Source organism: Mya arenaria, chromosome 6 (assembly GCF_026914265.1).
Source record: "Mya arenaria isolate MELC-2E11 chromosome 6, ASM2691426v1".
Taxonomy (NCBI): Eukaryota; Metazoa; Mollusca; class Bivalvia; order Myida; family Myidae; genus Mya; species Mya arenaria.
In genome coordinates, this window is record NC_069127.1 from 827,996 (window position 1) to 847,130 (window position 19,135).

Sequence of the window (19,135 nt, forward strand, 5' to 3'; positions counted from 1 at the left end):
GTCTTGCTAACTATTTCCCAGTCTTCCCGAAATGTGCCGGTCCGCCAGACATGTCTGGCAAATTTTGTACGGGTCCGGCAGGTCTTTCGAAAATTACGGTCCGGATGACCGACATATTTTGAGACGACTAAATAGCGAAGAGGTATTTGAAAGTGAACTGTCTTGAGAACTTCCGCTGATTATTTGCCTTTGCAGTAGTTAGTCAATCCAATACTGATATTGACGTCACATTGCATCGCCAAAAGTCGGCCATTTCGGATTTCCGATATGCTATCATGATGTTGATTCCCGGGGATAAACGAGTAAATACGATTCATCAGTAAAGGCATTTTATTAAAACAGTTTTGAAAGGTTCTTGGTTTGCAACAAAGGACAATCGAAAATTTACTTCGTCGGCAGTCAAAATGGCAACTATAGGTGGAATTACTGGACGACCGAAAAACCAGAAAGCACCTTAATGGCGGCGGTGTTTAAATATTTTTTTTGCGAGACCAAGTGTGTTTATTTTTACTTAACGACATGTCAATATAGTGTTTATATGTTGTTGTTTTTTGTGTGAACTAAATCAGGAAAGCATTAAAAACAGTTGACATTCATTTTTTTTACTCTTTATGTATACTATGACATATTTGTTTGGACAAGCAAATATTTTTTCGGACAGGCAAAAACTTCCAAAGTGCCTGTCCGGTGGACAGGCAGAATTTTTACAATTTCGGGAAGACTGATTTCCATGAAATTGTACGTGGGTTGATGCTTTTTCAACATGATATATTTACTGTAAAGGCATTTGTGCTATAATTTGCTCTGATATTGATTCTCAAACAATTGGATTCAAAAAAATACTTTAACTACATGTAAGATAGAGTTAGCAGAATAATAACGCAGAATAACATTAAAATGGTCTCATTTTCTTCCATCTAGAGGTAGGAAGTGAATCTCTCTCCTTGGTTGGTGGCATGCTGGCTTTACACTTCCGTTTGTGTGACAAATTTCTTTCCGAGACACAATGATTGGAAGTCCTGTTGTAATATAGAGGATATAACAACAGGAAGTAGCGGAACTTTGCCAGCAAATCACAGCAATTTGTGTGTATTTGGTCATATGTTTGGTTGCATGAATCAGAGGCTCCCCATGGCTGGGATAAGAATACATGGGACAGCTGTGATGAATTGTTGTGCTGTTGCGTTGTTGAGTCTGCGTGAATTGCAGCAGCTTCATTATCACGTCCCAAGGCTAGGAAAATATCTTCTGGGTCTCTAGAAATTCCATTTAGGCCTTGGACTATTTTGCGCTATACTGTGTTAAACTCTATGGGCTATCCCCTTTTGGTGTAGGGGGTTGGCTGTTTCAGAGGCTCAAATGCTCTTCAAGAAAACTCTTTGTAAACACATGGTATTTGGTGCAATCCCCATCAAAGTCAATATATAATTATTATCAAATTTTGATCATATATAATGTTCAGTATATATTGTACTAATAAATTAATTAATGTCTCCTGTCATAATTAAATTATGATAAATACAGTTCAAAGTTAATTGTGCGAAAGGCCTCCAGCCAATATAGAAGCAAAAGAATATACATATATAATACAAACATGACCAACATTTTTGAAGTCCTACAGTTGAAAAGTTCAATTATTTGTTGTTAAATTTGTTGGTTCAGACCAATGTGTGTCATATTAGTCAAATAATGACATTTGAAATTTTATAGGACCAGTTTTTATTAGATCATAAGATGATAGAAGGTTTATGTGTTGGTTTATATAGCTGTAACTCATGACTTCTGGGCATTTTGAAATCATGCATGTCGGTTAGTACTTGAGTTTAATAGTAATTTGTACATAAAGGTTAAGTAACTGGATATGTAATATATACAGGAAATGATACGTGATGTACAGAGGATGGATGAACTTCCTTGACATCAAATGCTCTATTACGGCCATTTTGGGATTTTTTTGTAGATTACGTAACTTACTTAATATTATCTGAAAATTTTGACTCAATTTTTACATACTCAATTAAGCCCTAGGTAACTTAAACTGCTATGATTGGCATTAACAAAATTACAGCTGTGTTACTATAGATATCAGCATGATTTGATTCCTTGACATTGCGACAGATTTGGACAGCCAGGTGTGGACCTCCACTGTCACCATGGCGCTGATGTCTCTGTCCTCCAGATTCTATTCCTTGTGAATGAGGTATGTTTTAGCCACACCTACCCTCAACCACAACCATAATGCACCCTCAACCACCCTACCCTAAACCACAACCACCCCACACCCTCAACCACCAAACCCTCAACCACAACCATCATGCACCCGCAACCACCCTACCCTCAACCACAACCACCCCACACACTCAACCACCCAACCCTCAACCACAACCACCCCACCTTAACCACCCAACCCTCAAACACAACCATCATGAACCCTCAACCACCCCACCCTCAACCACAACCACCACACACCCTAAACCACCTCACCCTTAACCACCCTACACTGCAACAGTGTTAAACTACATCTGAAGCTTGGGAAGTCCTTTAATCATTTACTTAATCTTTATGTTTTACAAGAGAAAGTCTTGGCTGCAGCTATGTAACGACCTCTATAACTGCAATGAGGATCAGGGGCACACACCAGTCTGAACATGGAACCTGCTCAGTTCCAATTAACAAATTTCCATTTCAAAAGAAACTTTCATCGCTTATTTTAAATGGCTATCTTAATACATAAATACATTTTAGCTAGAACACATGAAGATTGTTCATCAGACAAGTAATATAATAGTAGTATTGATGTCTAACACATGCTTATTGACATGGGACGAGATTAATGGCAAGATGTCATTGAGTAAACGTATCAGCAGCTGTTGTTACCCCCAGTAGATACAAAACACCCACTTAATTGATGGGGTTCAGGAAAAGGTGAATAAGAAGAGAAAATTCAAGTTCATCAAAAATAATATCAAGAGTTGTTTTAAACAATTATTTAAATAAATGTTTGCTGTGATACTTAAAAACAGCCCTTGTACAACATTGACGTGCACTTTACACAAAACACAGACACATTTATGCAAGTAATTTGTATATACATGGAAATTAGAGGGTGATCCCTTGCTTTGTTTGTCTGAATAGTGCAGTGGTTAGCACCATATATTCCAAGATGTTCCAGGTTTGATTTCCAGTCTGGGTGCATGCGAGTAATCAGTTGAGTTTGTTGTCAATAAGGCAGACAAGTTAGTTTCCACTCACTCTTTTAAACAACCTGACTGATGCACCACAAAGCGTGATTAATATGACTGAATTAATATAATATTGCTAGATTGGATTCTAAAATATATATGAAATGAATAAATTTAAAACCATTGTTTTTATTGACTTGTAATTTCAGGGAGCACTGGTCACATTCTGTTCGGATGACAACATACATCTTTGGAACTATCGACAGAAGCGGCCAGAAATTGTACATTCCTTAAAATTCCAAAGAGAAAGGTAAGCTTGCATAGTACTCATTTTCCATAGATACAATCAAACCTGGTCGAATGGCCGCTTTATAAGGTCACCTATATTACCCGGCCACTCCAAATTAATCCTGTATATTTTTGCTATATGAAGTACACGCATTAAGCGGCCAACTGTCTAAAGCGGATGCGGTCGCAAATCTTTGATCCCATGAAGCCATTTTGGCACTAATTGACCGGCACTAATCCCTTGTCACTGTCACGTCCACCAATAAATAGTCACGCTTCGATAAACAATTAGATGGCATGTTTTCCAACGCACTGATAAATATATGGAATCATACGGAAAATATGATGGCCTCAGATCTGTCTTGCGACCAAAATACAAATTACACCACGCGATTGCCCCACATGTTTACTCATTGAGGAATTATGTTTATAACACTTTCAGGAATGTTTTGATCCAAATTACACAATTATTGAATAGATACTTGAACAAATATTATTAATTACGAAGTTAATGATCAAATGCCAACAATTTGATTACCGTAAATGACTGGGTATAAGATGATAGGGGGTATTAGACGCAGGGAAAAAAATCTGTGAAAAGTCCAAGAAAAAACTTTTAATCTATGTTTTTGGTTAAAAGAGGAATAGAAAATATGTCAAATCGTCTGGCATTTTCGGCCACCATGTTTGTTGACAGTGACAAAAAAATTTTTTTTCGTGAAAATGGCGACGGTTATCTTTAAAACCATACAATGATAAACTGTTGAGAATGAAAAGTTAAGTTATGCAAAAACCTTATATTGTACAGGTTTGATCTCAAAATGTCAACACCTACAGAAAAGAATAAAGTACCGTAATTCACCTAAGAGTTCGGACACTGGGTCCATAATTATTTTCCAAAATAATTTATTTTGCGTACCTAATTTTCGGACACCCAAAGGACATCAATCATAACTTAACTTTCACAGTTACCAAGTTTCACAGAGGAAGATTATTGATTTTTATCTTTACAATGCCTGGCTAGATTATTTAACCATATACACCACTGTGACAAGTTAATTAGTTACTACCCCATCCTAAACGATTTATTGCCTATTGAAAAGGAAGTGTGATATATTTATTGGAGGATTAAAGAAACAACAAGGGCAATCAAGGGATTAAGAAAACATAAACATGACATGTTTGTAAAACGATCTGCCAATAAACTTTCAAACTTGTACCATACTTATAGACAGTAAGAAGCAATAATCGTACAGTTTTACATAAACCTGCATAGCAATGTCCATGCTCTCCACGAGATCCTCGTGGGTATAACTGTAAGTTATGTGACGTCACACAGTGTGAGTCTTTGATCTAAAGACGATAGAATGTGTTTATTCAATTCAATGCATGTATAAAATGGTGTTTTAATTAACTTGATGAAGGATTTACACTTACAGGCGTAATAAATAGTTAATGACCATTGATAAACAGGTCAAAAGCAATCGAGTTTTTCACACCTTCTTGTACAACTGACAAAAAATATTTTGACAGTGCCCAACTTTGCTTTTTTATATATGCAAGTTTAATTATTGTTCAATTCAATTTATTATACAAAATAATATTGAATAACTTTAATCGAAAAATATTTTTGTTTAAATTTTAAACGTCTTACGATATACCGTATCCCGATCTTCAACTGCCGTTTTAACTCATATATACTCGATTGATATGACGCGAGTAACATCCCTTTCTACATAAATCTAAACAAACTTTAGGCTTGAAATCAACATTAGAAAAAAAGTTAAAAAAATTGTTATTGGGTATTATACGCAGGCATTTTTTTTTGCATCGAAATATGAGGGGAAAAAGGGCGTCTAATACCCAGTCATTTACAGTATTGGTTATTCTAGATTTACAGTTTGCATCGTCCCTTGAAGCGAAGAAATGAGTTGCGCATTGTATTCTTTTCAATTTAATTGTCAAAGTGCTTGGATTTCTATTTTCACGAATGAACATTTACTATGCATTGTGTATGATATATTTTTTTAAATTTTGGTTATGGTGACAGAAATATAAATCCAAAGTTTTAGACGATGAATAAACGTGCTGAGTCTATGTACTATTATTAGAAGAGGGGATTAGGTTTACACAGGATTTATACATGCGCTTTAGATAAGATACTGGTGTGAAGCAAGTGATATGATCTGATTTTTGGTAAAATGTTTTTGTTTTTGCAATTATCTAATCAGGTTTATCGCAAGCTGTCTTGTTGGATTTATATTTCTGTCACCATAACCAAAATTTAAAAAAATATATCATACACAATGCATAGTAAATGTTCATTCGTGAAAATAGAAATCCAAGCACTTTGACAATTAAATTGAAAACTGTTTAAACAAAGCTTATATGGCAGAAATCTCCCACCTGGCCACTTACACAGGTTTGACTGTACCTTTAATTTGAGAATTTTTAGTTGCTCTATTTTTCTGTTGTCAAGATATTGCCAACCATTTTCAGCTTGCCTGAGCACAAAATTTGTGAGCTATGGTGATAGGATGCAGACTTTTAAGCATTTCAATTAGTTTCCTCAGCAATATAATATTTCTATAACAGTCCAAACAAGGTAGAGTCCATGCACAATTTTTGTATGATTACGCTTTGTTTCCAGGATAACATGCTGTCACCTGTCATTCCAAAGCAAGTGGCTGTACGTGGGGACGGACAAGGGCAATGTACATGTCGTCAATATCGAGTCTTTTAGTCTCTCTGGATATGTCATCATGTGGAACAAAGCCATAAGCCTGTAAGTCTCCACTCTGTGCAATAAAGCCCGTATAGCCCACAGGATGCCTAAGCCAGTAAGTCTGCGCCCATATTCAGTCACTGAATTTAGACTTGGATAAACAAGCCTGAATACTTCAGCTAGTGCTTTCAATCATTTGCTATTTACCAACTCTGCTATATAAGATCCAGAATTGGAGCAACCTAAGAAAGCATTTTACTAGCTCAGTCAGCCACTACATATTCAAGGACTTTTGAATTGTTTCACATTGTTTCTTTGATATAGTGCCTGCCACAAAAGATGTGTAATTAATATTGTAAAATATGTAATTTGACACTTGTAAAACCAATTTTATCACAACTGTGTAAAACCAATTTTATCAGCACTTTTTCTTTAAAAGGAATTTGATATCATTAATCAAGATTTACTGTTCAGAGCACAGGTCATTGTCACATAGCTTGACCAAAAACATGACCATTCAGTCCTTACTTATTTCTTTAAATAACTGACCAAATCTTATACATTTTACACTGTCAGAAATGTGAAAGACAAAGCTACAAGGAAATCTTCTAATATAGTTCCTGCTGATATTCTTACATAATCAGACAAAATCTGCACTCAACTCTGAAAATGAAAATTATGAAACAACAGAGAGGTTTGAGAGCTAAGCAAAATTCACCCTGAAAACATGTTAAATACTGACTGAATGCAACCTTTGTGCATGCATTACAAAAAGTAGACGGAAAAATCATCCATACTGTTGTGAATTCGATGCATAAGGCGAGTATTAATCCGAAATGAAAGTTTTATGTTCCAATATTTCTACTGCACTCTGGTTGATGTCTGGATGTTAATGTTTATAATCATCAGAAATTGGAAAGACCCTAGGATATCCATGCAGCGGAGAAGATATACATGTTAATGAGTCTCGATGTTTTGTTATTTACAGGTCAAGAAAAACCCATCCAGGCCCGGTGTTACATTTAAGTGATTGCCCTCTGGACCCTAGCAAGGTAGGTGACCAATGAGAGGGGTTTTTTTTTGCTTATATTCTAGGGCTTGTTTCAATAAATCTGGTGGTGTAAGTTTGACATTTCTTATTGTCATAATTGTACCATTTTAATGTTTATTACTGTGAATTGAAGTTAAGCCAGTATCAAAATTAAAATCAAAGTTGAGGAAATGAATTTGTTATCAATTTGAAGCATCTATGATGTGTGGTTACACTGGTGAGGGTTGTTACATGGGGAAGGGAGTTACACACGAGGGATTGGGATTACATAGGGGTCACATGGGTGAGGGTGGTTACACGGGGAGGGGAGATACACAGGGGTATTACATGGGGGTCACATGGGTGAGGGTGGTTACGCTGGTGAGGGTGGTTACATGGGGAGGGGAGTTACAAAGGGGTATTACATGGAGTCACATGGGTGAGGGTGGTTACACTGGTGAGGGTGGTTACATGGGGAGGGTAGTTACAAAGGGGTATTACATGGGGGTCACATGGGGAGGGTGGTTACACGGGGAGGGGAGTTACACAGGGGTATTACATGGGGGTCACATGGGTGAGGGTGGTTACACTGGTGAGGGTGGTTACATGGGGAGGGGAGTTACACAGGGGTATTACATGGGGGTCACGTGGGTGAGGGTGGTTACACTGGTGAGGGTGGTTACATGGTGAGGGGAGTTACGCAGGGCGATAACATAGGGGTCACATGGGTGAGGGTGGTTACACTGGTGAGGGTGGTTACATGGGGAGGAGAGTTACGCAGGGGTATTACATGGGGGTCACATGAGTGAGAGTGGATACATTGGTGAGGGTGGTTACATGGGGAGGGGAGTTACAAAGGGGTACTACATGGGGGTCACATGGGTGAGGGTGGTTACACTGGTGAGGGTGGTTACACGGGGAGGGGAGTTACGCAGGGGTATTACATGGGGGTAACATGAGTGAGAGTGGTTACACTGGTGAGGGTGGTTACATGGGGAGGGGAGTTACAAAGGGGTACTACATGGGGGTCACATGGGTGAGGGTGGTTACACTGGTGAGGGTGGTTACACGGGGAGGGGAGTTACGCAGGGGTATTACATGGGGGTAACATGAGTGAGAGTGGTTACACTGGTGAGGGTGGTTACACGGGGAGGGGAGTTACGCAGGGGTATTACATGGGGGGTCACATGGGTGAGGGTGGTTACACTGGTGAGGGTGGTTACATGGGGAGTGGAGTTACGCAGGGGTATTACATGGGGTCACATGGGTGAGGGTGGTTACAAGGGGATGGTTGTTTCATAGGGAGAGGAGTTACAAGAGGGATTACATGGAGGTCACATGGGTGAGGGTAGTTAAACTGGCGAGGGTTGTAAAACAGGGAGGGTAGGTCGCTTACATGGGTGAGATGGGTTACATTGGAGATTGGGATTACACGGATGGAAAACTATATTTGCATTTATAGTAGAGACTTGAATTAGAGAGCTTATTCTGTAAATTCATAACAGTAGTAAGCAGGGCTTCTAAAACTTTTGGAACCTCAATCGGCAACCACCCCCCCCCCCCCCCCCCCCCCCCCCCCCCCCCCCCCCCCCCCCCCCCAACCCCCCCCCCCCCCCCCCCCCCCCCCCCCCCCCCCCCACCCCCCCCCCCAAACCCCCCCCCCCCCCCCCCCCCCCCCCCCCCCCCCCCCCCCCCCCAAAAAAAAAAAATCCCCCCCCCCCCCCTCAAAAAAAGAAAGACCTGTTCAATAGTCCGATTTTATAGAAATGTCATACATTTTCGCAACGTCTTTTCTGTCAATATTTTTTGCGATGTGGCAATTCATAAGAGAGCTCTAGAGCCAGCATAGCTGATTCGGTTAGTCATTGATACAAGTTTAATTCAAATGAGATTCTCATCAAGTTCTGCGGCGTTTCTAACAAGAAAGACTGCGATCGTAATTAACTGGCTGTCGGAGAGCGGTCAGACGACAAAAAGTGAAACATGATTTATTTGCTTAATGCTTCTTTAGTGGGTCAACAATCAACTGATAATCTTGAATAATAGTATATATCTAGATTTTTAATCGAGGGCAACAAGCTTAAAGTGTGATATCGACATCGATTTTTTCATTACTGCGAATAAATATGACGTAAGCGGCGGACTCAGCTGTCAGACAATGTAGTTAATCAAGCGTATCGCTGTTGATATCCTATATATTATTACGTTAATTAATTCGGTATTTTAATGCTTTCACGGATTAACAATGACATGCATTTATCTTTAAAGCCGTTTTTAACCAGCAATGGTTCTTTATAACAATTTAAATTTAACCGTTTTGTAATCAACAAACGGATATCATGTAATGATCGACGACGACATAGCACATTGCCATGTGAAAATATGGACCGATTTTAACACTTAATCAGGAAAGCTGCAAGCAGATAATTAACACATAGTTTAATTGTGTCTTCTGCTTATACCAAAACACGTGATTGGACCGATTGCAAGCGTCTGCTAATTAAAAGATAGGCTATAGAGTGATCAGCGTAGCGGAAAAAGCAGCTGGTCGCATCGGTCTCATGGTAACCAAGACATTTTTATGACCTGTTGGATGTAGTTTTGAATGTGTGAATGACCCATGAATGTTTGTGTATTACAATTTCTACATCTTTTACTGACTTAGTCGTTTTGGACCGAAATTACAATTTTTTTTAGGAAATTTCGGACCGATTTTTTTTACACTTTTTGAAACTAAAATCGGTCTGGCTTGGTCAAAATCGGTCCAGACCTGCAAATTGCCGGTTTTTAGAAGCCCTGGTAGAAAGCTTTTGCCAATACTTACTGTGTTAAGTGATAACAACTGTTTGTATGTTCACATCTACTAATGCTGCTGGGTACATTAACTGTGTGGGGGTCCTTTGAGGCATTTTTCGTAAATAAAGTTGTGAAAATTGTCAACATTTGTAAGGTGACAAAAAAATATTTACTTGTTCAAATTCTTTGCTTTTTAAGGCTATTGCCAGGTTAATGACACAGCAGTTTTTAGGAGTGCTAATTGTTATTGTCTGAAAGTGGGCAGTTTGTTCACCACACTGTCTGTGAACTGTCCAGTTTCCATTCCAGTTGGGTCATTTCAAATAATAATTATATTCAAGAAAACACAGACCTTACTTGGTGAAATTATTGTAAAGGCCATAACCAGGAACTGTTAATTTTAGTGATAATTGTAACTTTAGATACTGAAGAGTTTCAATTTGAGTATTTGAAATGTGCAAGCAGTTGAATAAGATGTTTAGCTTGAAAAATTACACCAATGTTGTTTTATTGTCTTATACTATGTGGTTTTAAAGTCTTATGTCTAATTATTGTTCCTGACAAGATCTTCATGTTGTGACTTTCTCATACAGCCTAAAAATGGAAAACAGAGCTAGAGTTTGCAGACAGTATTTGTTGGAAATCGTTTTATCCATCCTCTATCTTTACACAAACATAGTTTGGGTTACCAGGTTTTCTTTTCTTCATTCATCTGAGATCCAGTTGTGTTTAAAAACAAAGTTCTCAAGGAATCGTTGATGGAAAGGAAATATTGTGTTTTTCTTTGTCCATAGTCAACAGTGGTCTTCCCATATATTTGTATGACTGTCCCCAGTGTGTCTGTGTAAGGGTAGCTAAGGAAGAATGTTGGCATTAATGTGTCTTGTTGTACTGTTCAATTACCCACACGTGAATGTATGCTTTTCATTTATACATTTAACTGAACAATTCTGATGATTATTTGTTTAGTGCGTTTCACATAACATTGTTGTTCCTTTTCAAGAATTCCTTATAATCAATCATAGACAAGTGTAAGACCTTCAGTATTTGTACGGAATTTGCTTGTTTAATAGTTTAAGATATTGCATTTTGCAGTATTGATTCCCATTGTCTTCTTAAGTTTTCTCTCATCTTGGTCAATAATTTCAGATATTTAGCAATAAATTATTAAGACAAGTGCAACATTACAGCTATAGGAAGTGGTAAAGTGTTAGTTAATGATCTGCATTTGAATTTCTAATATTTTACTTGGCATCTTACACCGCAATCTGAGAAGAATTGTTATATCTGTTCCCTGAGACATTGCATTGGATATTGTTGGCGATTTCATCTGTTGAGAAAGTGTGGTAGTGTCATGCGGTCTTAGAAGTTAAACTTTTCTATGAACAATTCCAGATTCTTAAACTAGCGCTATTGCTTGGCATATCATTTTTAGCTCTACTGGCCAAAGGCCAGAAGAGCTTATGCGATGGTAATGTGTACGTAGTATGTGCATCCGTGCGGTCGTGCGTTCGTGCGTCTGTAAACAATTGCTTGTGAACATGATACAGTCTTCAGTTTTGATTGTATCTCGATGAAACTTGTACAGTATCTAGATATCCATTAGAGCTAGGTTCCTTTCGAAAACCATTTTTAGCCAGGTCTGCATGAGCGAATTCTATTTTTAGTAGGGATGCAAACGAATATTCGAATATTCGAATATTCGATCGAACGTTTGGTATTCGAATGCCAAAATCAGTATTCGAATATTTGATGTTTTTGTTGAAATAATAAATTAATAAACTTTTTGCCTACAACTGTCATCTTCGTCTGTCTTGTTTTTACAACGATGGACCCGTATTGCCAGAGGTGTAAACATATGACACTATACACACGCCATATCGGATATATCGTCGGGAACTATAAACAGTCCCCGTAATTTTGCATTTACTGGCTGTTAGACAAGTGACATCAAACACATTCCAATTATTTTGGGAACATTTAAGATCGGCCTTTATACCAATGTGTTGTCTTTCCCTGCGAATCAAGCTTGGCGATATGCGCAAATCGTCGAAAGACATGTGATAGTTATTTGCTTTAAACTGTTTTCCATGTTTCGTTACAACGCTCTTGCGTTGAAAAATAATTGTATGGTTTAACGTTTAAGGATATATGTCCTGTATTGTTGAACAATATATTAGTCAAAATCGACGTGCGGCCATGGTTGGTGTCGTTTTCTATAAAAATATTTCGTAAACATCAATCCCAGAACGAGGCTGCAAGTATACCACGTTGGCGCATATCGTCATTTAGCCGGGAAAAAACGAAACTCCCGATCTTATTTTGCATTGTTTACAAAAGTGAACGCAGAGGAATTGACATAGTTTATTTTTTTGTTTAAAATATAATTATGGCTTTTTCTTGGGATATATTCTGAAAATGGGGAAATTCAGAGGCTAATTTGTGGAACAATAAGTGTCCGTCGCGTGTACCGAATACGACAAAGAAGGGTAACAGGGCCCTAGCTATTACGTTATTGAATACTAGTTTTCTACAATTCTTAAAGGATCATTTTGGTATTCGAATATTCGAATATTCGATCGAAAGAATTACCGAATATTCGAATATCAATTTTGCCATTCGTTTGCATCCCTAATTTTTAGCCAAGTTTACATGTACATGTAAATTCAAGTCTAGAGTTAAGGGAGATAATTTGCAAGTCTAGGATTTTGAGAGACAATTTGCTTTTTGCTTCTGCAGTTGATTTTGTGAATTACTCTGCCTTGTTCTTGTTGAAAGCCCAAAGGCCATTTTTTAGCTTTAAGTTCTGTAGTTTGCGCATTCATCTTAACAAAATTGGTTGTGAATGTTTAAGTTATGCACCTGGTGTCATTACTGGCCACACCCAGGGTTCACAGGTTTGGTAAACATAAATCTGGAAAGGTTTGAAAATCTTTTTGTGTGTTCGTGCATCCGTCTCAGCACAATTGATTGTGAATGTTTGTTCAAATTGATCAATGTTGTCCTAGGATGCCCTTGACTTTGACCTTTTGACCAACTTTTTTTAACTTTTAAAACTACAGAAATTTTTACTATGAGTACAGTTTTGAAAGCATTTTTTTTTGTCAGGTGACTTTTACTTGGCACATATTAAAATAGTTCATGCAACTAATCTGCTTACAATACTTTCTGGGCTCAGATGTTGAATGTGCTACGTTTTCAGGTAACCCAAACACAAAACATAAAGTATATGTCTGTTGCCTTTTACCCATACATACATGCTCTGGATTGATATGACCACAAAAGCCATGCCAGTAGAGCATAGGCCCTTTTGGGCCTCTTGTTTAACAAGCCAATGCAATATAAAATCCAAAAAGCTGAGAAAGCATTTTTCCAGTGGAGGGCTTGCCACCTTGCGCTAATTACGTCCACTGCTCATGGTGACGTTGGCATTTTTGTTTTCATCAGAATGCCAAAACTTAAATGTTGGCCATTAAAGCCATTAACATGGAACTTGGTAAAGATGTTTACTATCAGTTTACACCTTTTTCGATAACTTTGGCTAAAATTTGTCTAAAACTAATGCCCCTATAAAAAAGGGTAATTTATGCCCATAAATCTGGCTAAATTTGTTATTTTATGCCCCAAACTTTGACTCAGATTGGTAATTCATGCCCCTAACTCTGGCTAAAATTGAAAATTAATGCACCTATCTCTGGCTAAAATTGGTAATTTATGCCCCTAACTCTGACTAAAAATGGTAATTAATGCCCCAACTCTGGCTAAAATTGGTAATTAATGCCCCTAACTCGGGCTCAGATTGGAAATTTATGCTCCTAACTCTGGCTCAGATTGGTAATTTATGCCCCTTACTCTGGTTCAGCTTGGTAATTTATGCCCATAACTCTGTCTCAGATTGGTATTCATGCCCCTAACTCTGGCTCAGATTGGTAAATAATGCCCCCAACTCTGGCTCAGATTGGTAATTTATGCCCCTAACTCTGGCTCAGATTGGTAATTTATGCCCCTTACTCTGGCTCAGATTGGTAATTAATGCCCCTAACTCTGGCTAAAATTGGTAAAATATGCCCCGTTCTCTGGCTCAGATTGGTAATTTATGCCCCAAACTCTGACTCAGATTGGTAATTTATGCCCCTAACTCTGGCTCAGATTGGTAATTTATGCCCCTAACTCTGGCTCAGATTGGTATTTTATGCCCCTAACTCTGGCTCAGATTGGTAATTTATGCCCCTAACTCTGGCTCAGATTGGTAATTTATGCCCCTAACTCTGGCTCAGATTGGTATTTTATGCCCCTTGATACAACAGATAAGTGTTTGCTTGTGGTGCCCTTGTTTTTGTCAATATCATTTTATTATTTATCAACAATCACTTAAAAGCTTAAAAGGAATATTGACATGTTACATGATAATCATGTTTTATGTGGTGAATGGTTAGACATGATGATTTTCATTCATATCTTTATCCACACAAACAGAGTTCAACACACAATGTCATGCACTTGGATTTAGTATATTCTTTTGTTAAACTTCATAAATGCTCTGATTTAAGTTACATATCAAATATCAAAGCTCTGATGTAGGGTTAGATTCTAAATAAATATTATTTTATTATACCCCTTCAAAACACTGTTTGTGGGTGATTTTAGGAGTGAGCTTATCCATCAGTTAGTCGGTCAGTCGATCTGTTACTTTTGTATGAACAATAACCCATAAAAGAGTTAACAAGTTAAAATAATTTTTGGTACACATGTTTATTACTATACAATTAAGTCAAGTTTGAATTTTGTTACAAACTGACAATTATTGATGGAGTTATTGCCCCTTCTCAACTGTGAACTTTCCAAAAACTACAGTGTCAGGTTAAACTCCTGAAAGGGTTGACAGTTTTATTTAGAATGGATATGTCTGTTTCCTATACCAATAATGAGACTATGTGCATCCTTGATGTTTCGACTGTAAAAAAGAAGAGTGAATCTCTCTTTTAGAAAAAAAATACAGTAAGAGATGTTATCACAAGTTTTACAGATTATCGCCAGTATGAGTATCCCAGTGCAGCGACTATTGATTGAAATGTTAAAATTTGGGCAAAAATAATATTGAGCTGGTGCCATCTCTGTTTGTGAAGGCTTTCAGTTGACACTGATTGTGTGGCTGGAGCTGCTGATATTGATTTAGATGTGGGGAGATTGATTATAGCATGGAAATCTCTATAATGTTGTTTATAGTTTAGATCTTAAACAACAACAGTAAGGAGGCTATAGGCTTGCACAGTGTGTTTGTCATTTTGAACAAACATGTTCCTTATCAGGGGATTTGTGGCCCAAAGTCTAAAGCCTTATTTTTGAAAACAAATTCACTGTAGCACATTTATAAGACAGTTGAACTATAAATAAGTTGTCTTTCTTTTTTGAGGCCTGGAGGACCCGTTTTATTTGCCCCTGAAAAGAGGGACCAATTGGGGCTAGAGCCATTCCAAATGGCCATTACAACATACATCAACATTCAATATTTCGTACAGTGTACATGCAATTATGAAGTGTATCATAAATGTTCTTTCAACAGCAGTAGACATTTAAATGTGGCAGTAAATATTGAACATATTTCCTTCAAAAGCAAACTGTTGTTTAACTATAATTTTGTAAATTAATCATTTTTGCTTTAAAGCTGCACTCTCACAGATTGCCCTATTTTGACAACTTTTTCTCATTTTTTGTCTCCGAATCAGCTGATTTTGGTTTCAATGCCTTCAATTAAGCCATATAAGATAACCCACCATAGAACAGATCTCAATTGCAGAAAATTTCATTTTTCTTAATGCTTAAGTAAAATTAAACATAAATTTTCAAGAGTGAATATTAGAAACTGCTATCTGATCTTTATCAGCTGCCGGTTTTTAGACATTTACGCAAAATTTGGCTCATTCCAGACCAGGAATATAAAAAGTTGTCAAAATGGTCAATCTGTGAGAGTTCAGCTTAAATGTACAAAATATCATGCATATTCAGCTGTTCTGAAAGGAAACTTTTTATTAAATGTAGTGTTACATATCTATTTATCACTTTTGTTTTGAGGTTTGTTGGAGCTCAATCCATATTGTACACCTCATAGTTGACCTTAAAACAACAAGGCTTATGTGGAAAAAACCCATAGACAAACAATTAAAATATTAAAAGAAGAAACAAACTCAAAACAGCAGAGTGAGCATAATGGCTGAAACAAAACCATTCAAAAAATCTTATTATATTCTTCAGTACCTCAGTAACACGGCTTTCCCCTGTGTGACGGCAGCTTTGTCCTTGTTAAGTGGGTATTGTTGTTTTAATGTTGACTTTTGGCCTTTTTAGCCTATCATCTGACGAGACAAGAGGATAGAATTGATTGGTCACTGTTTACATGACGAGGCCGAGAGAGACCCCTAATGAGATTTATTTCATCAATTTGAAATGTGCAAACACGGTCTTTCCTTTATAAGATCTTCAGAACAGAAAAATGGACTTTTCATTTGATGACATGTGTTTGACTTGGCTGATAGATTGTCTCATGAAATAGGCTACTTTTTGATACAACGTTTTATGCATTTCTTTGGTCTTGCTTGTTTAACTTGCAAGATGTGTTTTTCTTTCAATGGCCCAATATGTGAAAGCAAGTATTTCCCCAAGGCCAATTTGGGATGTCGGTGCCTACATCCCTTCAAATGCTGTGTTGGCACTCAGACAAGCTTTAATCATCGCAATTTGCTTAATCCTGGCACACGACATGTCATAAAACCTGTTTTTTTTTGTGGCCTGTGTTCCAACAGTCAAGTTTTATGATAATCTTAGGTTATTAAACCTTATTAGCTATTTCACAGCAGTTATAAAGGGTGTTGGGATATCTACCGTTAAGCACAAGCCAATAATTAAGGTGTTATTCAGTTATAAAATTTGATTTAAACAGCGTTAAGTGTGACCGCTGCATTGAGCAGATTAGTATTTTATTTGAATACCAGCTGATTGGTTTAATGAAGTTCTGGGTTTTTTTTGTATGTTTTATGTCAGTGTTAATTAAGAAATGAATACCAGTCCTTGACAAACCTTTTTGATACGATTATGGTATATTTATATCAAGGAGTCGGGCTCCTAAACTCAAAATCAAGTTGTCTGAAACATATTCATTGGTTTTGGGACTTCTGGACTTTTGTTTACTTCCGATGCTGAATTAGTCTTATATATATGTCAAATGGCACTATAAAATAAAGTGGGGACCCTGACCCCTCCCATTATCATCAACATTTCTCAAAAGAATATATTTATTATGCTACTAAATTATTCATGCAGCTGATGAATCTGTCGCCTATGTTTAAATTATAATTTCTAACCAAACAATGATAATAGAGTTCCTTTTGAAAACAACACAACACCTGGAGTCTGAGTTTGAGACTAAAATAGTCAAAACTACAAATCTTGGTTTTTCAATAAAATAATGAAGAGTAAAGCAATAATTTTGACCATTGCTATTTATGTTACATAGGTCAAGTTTCATTTATGTATTCTCCTTTTGTCAGGTTTGACATAAATGAATCAAATCAAAAAATTGTGTCAAACTCAGACTGATGATGTGATTATGTGCCCAGCACTGGTGGTTTCTAGTAAACTGTCTCCCCAGTTAGCGGACTCGAGAGTGATTCATAAAAGCTGAAATTGAGCTCAAATAGATTTATAAATTATAAACTACAATTATTGCGTAATATTTCAGTTGCTGATAGGGTTTGAGTGTGGTGCCATCATCTTCTGGGACCTGAAGAACAAGTCAGCAGATTGTCGACATCAGGCCGCAGAGGTAAGTAGGGTTGGGTTTGACAGGGCAATAGCAGGAGTTGGGGTGGATTAAAGAGGATTAGTCTAAGTGGGGGGTGTGGAGGGGTGAACGATCAGAATAGTATCATAAAGCTACCTAGAAGCTTGGTTGAGTGCTAGTTGGTTTGGAGGCTATGTCATTCTTGGTTGAGCGCTAGGTGGGTTGATGAGGGGTTAGTTGGGAGGCTATGTCATCCTTGGTTGAATGCTGGGAGGGTTGATGAGGGGTTGGTTGGGAGGCTATGTCATCCTTGGTTGAGTGCTAGGAGGGTTGACGAGGGGTTGGTTGGGAGGCTATGTCATCCTTGGTTGAATGCTAGGAGGGTTGACGAGGGGTTGGTTGGGAGGCTATGTCATCCTTGGTTGAATGCTGGGAGGGTTGATGAGGGGTTGGTTGGGAGGCTATGTCATCCTTGGTTGAGTGCTATGAGGGTTGACCAGGGGTTGGTTGGGTGGCTATGTCATTCTTGGTTGAGCGCTAAGAGGGTTGATGAGGGTCATCCTTGGTTGAGCGCTAGGAGGATTGATGAGGGTTTGGATGGGAGGCTATGTCATCCTTGGTTGAGTGCTAGGAGGGTTGACGAGGGTCTTGGTTGATTGCTAGAAGGGTTGATGAGGGGTTGGATGGGAGGCTATGTCATCCTTGGTTTAGTGCCAGGAGGGTTGTTGAGGGGTTGGATGGGAGGCTATGGCATTCTTGGTTGAGCGCTAGGAGGGTTAGTGACGGGTTTGGATGGGAGGCTATGTCATCCTTGGTTTAGTGCTAGGAGGGTTGATGAGAGGTTTGGATGTGAGGCTATGTCATCCTTGGTTGAGCACTAGGATGGTTGATGAGGGGGTATAGTGCTATGAGGGTTGATGACACGTTGGTTGGGAGGCTATGTCATCCTTGGTTGAGTGCGAGGAGGGTGGATCAGTGGTTGGATGGAAGGTTATATCACCCTTGGTTGAGTGCTAGGAGGGTTGATGTGGTTGGTTGGGAGGCTATGTCATCCTTGGTTGAGTGCTAGGTGGGTTGATGAGGGTTTGGGTGGGATGCTTTGTCATTCTTGGTTGAGCACTAGGACGTTTGATGATGGGGTTTGTTGGGAGGCTATGTCATCCTTGGTTGAGTGCTAGGAGGGTTGATGAGGGGCTGGTTTGGATGCTATGTCATCCTTGGTTGAGTGCTAGGAGGGTTGATGAGGGGCTGGATGGGAGGCTATGTCATCCTTGGTTGAGTGCTAGGAGGGTTGATGAGGGGTTGGATGGGAGGCTATGTCATCCTTGGTTGAGTGC

At 38.3% G+C, this 19,135-nt stretch overlaps 1 protein-coding gene across 9 annotated transcripts in view; it reads left to right on the forward strand.

The window, feature by feature from the left end:
• Window positions 1-19,135, forward strand: part of LOC128236670 (syntaxin-binding protein 5-like) — an 80,550-nt gene that overhangs the window by 13,451 nt on the left and 47,964 nt on the right. For all 9 annotated transcript variants that reach the window (XM_052951683.1, XM_052951685.1, XM_052951687.1 and 6 more), the window contains exons 3-7: window positions 2,119-2,200; window positions 3,392-3,492; window positions 6,121-6,255; window positions 7,184-7,247; window positions 17,757-17,840. In XM_052951683.1, coding sequence (XP_052807643.1) covers window positions 2,119-2,200; window positions 3,392-3,492; window positions 6,121-6,255; window positions 7,184-7,247; window positions 17,757-17,840 — 466 coding nt within the window. The remainder of the gene's footprint in view (window positions 1-2,118; window positions 2,201-3,391; window positions 3,493-6,120; window positions 6,256-7,183; window positions 7,248-17,756; window positions 17,841-19,135) is intronic.